The following is a 7,315-nucleotide window of genomic DNA, read 5'->3' on the forward strand; positions in this document are numbered from 1 at the left end:
TATTTAAGCTACGACCTACAAGTTTAGGCAGTACAGATCTTAGGACAAAATACTGCACTGGGCATTTTACAAAATATCAATCACGTAAAACTTGAAAAATCAATACTTAAAACGCGTAAAATGCGGCCAAACCGTTTGGGGATAGGGCAAAATGTTACTGAACATCTTTTGTAAAATCACGCATTTTCATTATTCCTTTTAAAATTTTTTTTGAGCATACGACCAACAGTTTAGCCGCTAACGAGCCCGAAAGGTAAATTTTTAGGCGAAAATTTCCAAATAACTTTTCATTTAATCGTGTTTTGCGGCCTAACCAATGGATATAGAGTAAAAAGTTTACTGGCACATTTATTGTAGATCACCTCATTTCCTAACATCCGCAACTTTTAGTCTTATTTCGGACCTCAGACCAATTTGGTTTTCGCCGCAACACGAAGCCCAAAAACAAAAGGGTTTCACGTAAAAAATAACAAAAAAATTGCACATAATCTGTTTTTTTTTCGGCCGAACCAACCTGGAGATAGAGCAAAAAAGTTCACTGGACCCTTTTATGTAGAATCGCGCAATTTGCGCCTAATTTGATGGGTCCAGATCAGATTTGAGCTACGACCTACCGTTCGGCCACCTATCAGGCTCGAAAACTTATTTTAAACAAAAAAATCCTCTGGAATGTCAAACATTCCCGGCGTTTTGGTAGCTTAACCAACCACACGAGATTAGGACAAAAAAGTCAATGGACCTTTTTTGTAGTTCACTTCATTCCTGATCTAACGATTTTTCGTCAGATCGAGAGCGAGCTCCAACGGTTTCACGCCGCTATCAAGCGTTACAAGAAATGCCTGCAGGGAGGTGAAGAATGCGCGAGTTTTTAAGGAATTTTTTTGAGGGTTTAAAAGTAAAAAAGTCCGGTTTTACAGACTTTTTCCCTCCGGGTTGCATATTGTGAAAGGTACCCTGCTTCCTAATTCAAGTTTCCAGCACTTCCTAAACTATGTTAGAATTTGTATCTATATATCAGTGATGAGTCAGTCAGTCAGTTTCACATGCCGCAGTAAGAGTATATAGATGAACCGTTCGATATACGAGAAAAAGTAACTGACCTTTCCTGTCGCAAATTTAATTTTCTCTTTCGATTATTGCCATCCAGATTAAGTCTAGACGACCTATAATTTAGGCAGTACAGAGCTTAGGACAAAAGACTGGCACTTGGCAGTTTAAAAATATCACGTAAAAACTTAAAAATCATACTGTCACAAAACGCTAATGCGGCCAAACCGTTGGGATAGGGCAAAATGTTACTGAACATTTTTTGTGTTTTTGTAGAATCACGCATTTTCATAATTCCTTTTAAAAATTTTTTTTGAGCTACGGACCAAGCATTTAACCCTTTCGAGCCAAAAGTTAAAATTTTTAGCTAAAATTTCCAAATACTCTCATTAATCGTGTTTTGCGGCCTACACCAATGGATATAGAGTAAAAAGTTAATGGCACTATTTTTTGTAGATCACCTCATTTTCCTAACTCCAACGTTGTCCCTTATTCCGACCTCAACCATGGTTTCGCGCTATCCGAGCCGATAAAACAAAAGTTTCACGCTAAAAATAACAAAAAATTGCACATAATCACGTTTTTCTTCGGCCTAAAGAATTCAACAAAAAAGGTAAAAGCAAAAATAAAGCAAAAAAAAACTGAGTAAAAGAACCACAGGAGATAGAGCAAAATTTCACTGGGATCCTTTTATTAGAATCGCGCAATTTGCTAATTTGATGTCAATCAGATGTGAGCTACACCTACCGTTCGGGGCCACTATCAGCTCGAAACTTTATTTTAAGCAAAAAAAATCTCTGGAATGTCCAACATCCCCCCTCTTTTTAAGCTTAACCTACTCGAGAAGGACTAAAAGTCATGGACCTTTTTGTAGTTCACATTCATTCCTGACGTACGATTTTTTCATACAGATCGGAAGCAAGCTCCAACGGTTTCACCCCTATCAGGCTTACAAGAATTCCTGCAGGTGAAGAATCGCGAATTTTTTGGGAATTTTTTGAGGAGTAGAAATGAAAAATCTCACTTTTCGGGATTTTCCCTGGTGGTTACACGATGGAAAGCTATCTGTGTACCAAATTTCAAGTCCTCTAACTCTCTGGGAAGTAGGTTAAATTAGTATTCTGAGTGAGTCAGTCAAGTTTAGCACGTGCGGTTGTTATATAATTAGACTCGCCTTCGCTCGCTGGGGGCTACGCCCCCAGCCCACATTTGGTGTTGGCTAAATTCGGGGATAAGCGTAGTGTCGGTAATTGGTTAAATCAGACGAGAAGTTTCCAAATTTTATGTATCCGTTCTGTAGAATATTATGGGTCGTAAGCTTCGCTAACGCGCAGCAAAAGATGGTATGTATGATATTAATCAATTGATGTGTAGAAGATTTTAAGTTATTTTCGTGAAATTTGGAGACAAGAAGAATTTGGTTTTAACAAAGTCAGAGACGTATATACCATAGTTTAATTTGTTCCGGATATTAATTTACCCAAACTTTTTGCAATTTGAGCGTTTTGTGGCTTATCCAGTTAAGATACGTAAAAAGTATACTGGACCTTTCTTGTCGGAAAAATAATTTTATCTTTCGATTCAGTCGGTCAGACTTTAGCTGCGAACCTTTGTTTTAGCCAGGAATGACTCGGGAGAAAAGTCTGCACTGGTCACTATCGGAATTGTTTCGTACAAACATAATAAAGAACCGACCTAAGGCCAGTATTTTAAGTTGAACAATGGTTTAATATCATCAGGATAGAGATTATCTATCAAGCCAGGAAATCTCCCTGGGGGGTTAACACATCAGGGGGTGTTAATTATCAAAGTTTTCTGGTCATACCAGAATCCCCGGGGGGGGGGTGTACCGGGTGTTAATTAAAAATTTCTTCGGTCGGCCTATTTTTTAGGGTGTTGTGTCTGTGAAACATAATAAAAGAGACACTCTGTCCCTAGCTTCTATTGAAGCTTCACTAAAACCTCGCTCAGCCAACTCCCGACGTGGAGGGGGGTTTGTCACGCTACTAAGTAATAACAAGGTCAATTCTGAGAACCAGCACGAATCGACACTAAATATATTTGCAAGATTTTAAAACCCCTAAATTGACGAACAAAGAATTGCCTTTTAGAGCATTAACCTGCTTAACGGAAAGATAAACACAAAAAGCTACTGGAACCATTTTTGTTGATTCATAAATTAGCTAGTTATGAAGAATGTTTACATTTAAGCAACTGGCCAACGCTTTTTTTTTTTTTTTTTTTATTTCGCCAACTATCGGCACGAAATGTAGTTTTTAAGTAAAATTGTCGAGATAATCACGTTTGACGCTAAACCAAGGTAGATGAGAGATAAAAGTCACTGAAAGACGTTTGTAACACCGCATTATTTTGTATTACAATCAAATTTTTATTCTGGCTAGAACTAAGATTTTGTCTGAAATAGAGCCCTAAAATCAAAATTCACACTAAAACTCAAAAAAGCAAAACTTTAAAACGCTTATGAGCGGCCAAACCGTTAGGATAGGGCAAAATGTTACTGAATTGTTTATATAGATCACGATTTCCTAGAGATCCTAATGAAAATTTTTATTTGATTCTACGAACCACCGTCTTTAGCCGCTATCAAGCCTGGAATGTACATTTTTAGCGAAAATTTCCAAATATTTTCACTTAATCCGTTTTCGGTCAAAACTTAATTGGAGATAAATGTAAAAAGTCAATTAGACCTTTTTTGTAGATCATATTATTTCCTAAATCTAACCTTCGGTTTTATTTTGACCTCCGACCCAATGGTTTTTCGCCGCTAATACGTTATCCCCGTAAAACAAAATTTCCACGTAAAAGTTACAAAAAAATTACACCTAATCACGTTTTTTTTTTCGGCCACACCAAAGAGATAGGGAAAAAAGTCACTAACTATTTCTGTAGTCACGTAAATTTGCTAATTTGATGGGTCAATCATATTTGAGCTACGACCTACCGTTCGGGGCCGCTATCGGCTAGAAACTGTTATTTGTAACAAAAAATCTCTGGAAATGTCAAAAAACATTCCCGCGTTTATTGTGGCTTAACAAACACGATGATAGAAAAAAAGTTCACTGAAGCCTTTTTTGTATTCACTCTTTCATTCCTGACTAACGATTTTTCGTCAGATCGAAGCTAGCTCCAACGGTTCGCACCGCTACGGGCTTACAAAATTCGCCGCAACAGGGTAAAGAATGCGTGATTTTTCGGGGAATTTTTTTGAGGGGTTTAAAAAGTAAAATTCCCGATTTCCAGACTTTCCTGTTGTTATACGGCAAAAGTACCGCGTGCAAAATTTCAAGTTTCCAAGCAACTTCTAGAATAGGTAAATTTGCCATCATATATCATCAGCAGTATCACATGCGGCTGTATAGTATAAACTCCCTTCGGCTCGTCTGGGCATACGCCCCCAGCCCCCATGGATGTACCTTGCCAAAATTCGGGGATAAGTGCAATTTGGTGATTGGTAAAAATCGGACATGAGGTCGTCCAGTGAAATTTCCCTGGGGTTTAACGGTTACCACGGGATAAGACATCAGCTATCTGTTATACGAGATACTTCCCAAGGGGGCTAAGCGATTTGGTATTGTTAAATTCAACATGATCATGCCGATGAAAGTTTCCCTGGGGGGGTTTAAAGTTACCAGTGGGTTAACACACATCAGGGCGTTTAATTTACTCGAGGTTTATCTGGGCATATACCAGGAAATCCCCGGGGGGTAATGTTATCGGGGTGTTAATGAAAACACACGACCCCCTTTCGGGTGTTGGCCAGATTCGGGATAAGCGGAATACGGAATTATCTATGGACCTATGTTATTTAATTTTTCAGTTTTAAATCAAATATTGACTTTAATATGGCGTTTTACTGTTAACCGTTAGAGATACGAGAAAGATGTAACTGGAGCTTTCCGTCGTAAAAGTAATTTTCTCTTCTGTCTGATTATCCACAATTTAAGCTACGACCTACAATTTAGGCAGTAACAGGAGCTTAGGACAAACAGGACTGCACTGGGCATTTAAAATAGCACGTAAAACTTGAAATAATCAATACTTTAAAACGCGTAATGCGGCCAAAACCGTTTGGGAAGGGCAAAATGTTACTGAACCTTTTTTTGTAGATCACGCATTTTCCATAAATCCTTTTAAAATTTTTTTTGAGCTACGACCAACATTTAAGCCGCTATCGAGCCCATAAGTGGTAAATTTTTAGCGAAAATTTCCCAAATACTTTCATTAATCCGTGTTTTGCGGCCTAACCAATGGACTATAGAGTAAAAATTACTGCACATTTTTGGAGATCACCTCAATTCCAACCCGAAGTTGTCTTATTTCGACCTCAGACCAATGTTTCGCCGCTATCCCGAGCCCAAAAACAAAAGTTGTTTCACGTAAAATAACAAAAAAATTGCACAGCAATCACGTTTTCGGACGAACCACTGAGATTGAGCAAAAAGTCACTGGACCTTTTAAAAAAATGTAATCGCGGCAAATTTGCTAAGTTGATGGTCAATCAATTTGAGCTACACCTACCGTTCGGCCAGCTATCAGGCTCGAAACTTTTATTTTAAGCAAAAGAAAAATCCTGGACATGTCCAAACATTCCCCTTTTGTAGCTAACCTACCTACGAGATAGGACAAAAAGTCAATGGACCTTTTTTAGTTCACTTCATTCTACTAACGATTTTTCGTCAGATCGAAGCTAGCTCCAACGGTTCACCCGCTATCCAGGCATTACAAGAAATGCCTGCAGGGGGGAAGAATGCGCGATTTTTTCGGAATTTTTTTGAGGGGGTTTTTAAAAGTAAAAAAAGTCCTGTTTTTCAGACTTTTTTTTCCTCCGGTCATATTGTGAAAGGTACCTGCAGGCCCAAAATTTTTTGCAAGTTTTTTCCCATCACTTCAAGAACTATTTAGAATTTTTGTATCTATATTTATCAGATGATGATCATCATTCAGTTTCAACATGCGGCTGTATAGTATATTAGATTAGAGAACCGTTAGAATTACGAAAAAAGTGACTGGACGTTTCTTGTCGGAAAAAATTTTAAAATTTTCTCTTTCGATTATGGCCATCAGATTTAAGCAACGAACGACCTATAATTTAGGCAGTACAGAGCTTAGGAACAAAAGACTTGCACTGGGCCCCACTTTAAAAATATCACGTAAAATTAATGAAAATCAACACTTAAAAACGCGTTATGCGCCCAACACATACCTAGTTTAAGCCCAATACACAAAAACCCGGCCGAGCCGTGCTACCACCCTTCCCCAGTACACCTCCCCGCACGATCACTACCCGCACTAATTGAACACCACACAGGGGCCGCCCAAACACCTACGCGAAATAACCCAGCCTGGCAGACTAGAGAATACTCCTTCCCGCGAAACCACTCAAACCTTGCCTGTTCAACCTACAACACAGACCCCTACAACGAGCCAGACACCCACTCGCCGCAAAGGAACTACATCCCCCACCCCGCCACGACAAATAAAAAAACTAACCCGCTACAAGAACCTCCCGCCCCCACTTCCATCCCCTTCCTCCCCACCCTTGGCGCCGACCACCCCTATCACCTTCCCGCCACCCACCACCCATCCTCCCCGCTCCACACGAACACTCCCCTACCCACAACTCCCCACACACACCTAACACCACGCCCCCACCACCCCAAGCCACCCACCACCCCCGCCATGCCACACCTCATCACCCACAGCCTAAACCCCCCTCGCCCCCCCCCCAACACATCCCCCCCCACCCTCTACCTCCACACCAAACTGCGACCCCCAGTCTCCCACCCTCCTCCCCACCACCCAATACAGAACACGGTTTTGAGGATAGGGCAAAGAAGTTACTACTTTATTTGTGTTAGACTCACGGCATTACCATAAATCCTTTTAAAAATTTGTTTGAGCTACGACCAACATTAACCGCTATGACCCGAAAGGTGTAAATTTTTAGGACGAAAAAATTTTTTCAAATACTGTTCCCCTTTAATCCACGGGGGTTTAATTGTGCGGCCAAACCCCAATGCAGCAATATAGTAATCAGAGTTACTGGACAAAATTTTTGTAGATCACCTTTTCATTTCCTAACTCCAACGTTCGTCTTAAAATTCAGCCTCTGAAAAAACACCAATGGTTATCCCGCTATCGAGCCCGAAAAACAAAAAAGTTTCGCGTAAAAATTTTAACACCAAAAAATTGCACGTAATTACGTTTTTTCGGCCAAAAACCCCAATGGAGATAGGCAAAAAGTCAC

General features: G+C 39.9%; 1 protein-coding gene across 1 annotated transcript; it reads left to right on the plus strand.

The window, feature by feature from the left end:
* Window positions 1-6,376: 6,376 nt before the first annotated feature.
* LOC124370750 (extensin-like) lies at window positions 6,377-6,706 on the plus strand (the record flags this gene model as incomplete). Its single annotated transcript, XM_046829051.1, has 1 exon — window positions 6,377-6,706. A coding segment is annotated over one exon (330 nt), but the record flags the coding sequence as incomplete, so codon positions are not given.
* Between the last annotated feature and the right edge of the window lie 609 nt (window positions 6,707-7,315).

The sequence above is a fragment of the Homalodisca vitripennis genome, unplaced genomic scaffold (genome assembly GCF_021130785.1).
Source record: "Homalodisca vitripennis isolate AUS2020 unplaced genomic scaffold, UT_GWSS_2.1 ScUCBcl_464;HRSCAF=2521, whole genome shotgun sequence".
Taxonomy (NCBI): domain Eukaryota; kingdom Metazoa; phylum Arthropoda; class Insecta; order Hemiptera; family Cicadellidae; genus Homalodisca; species Homalodisca vitripennis.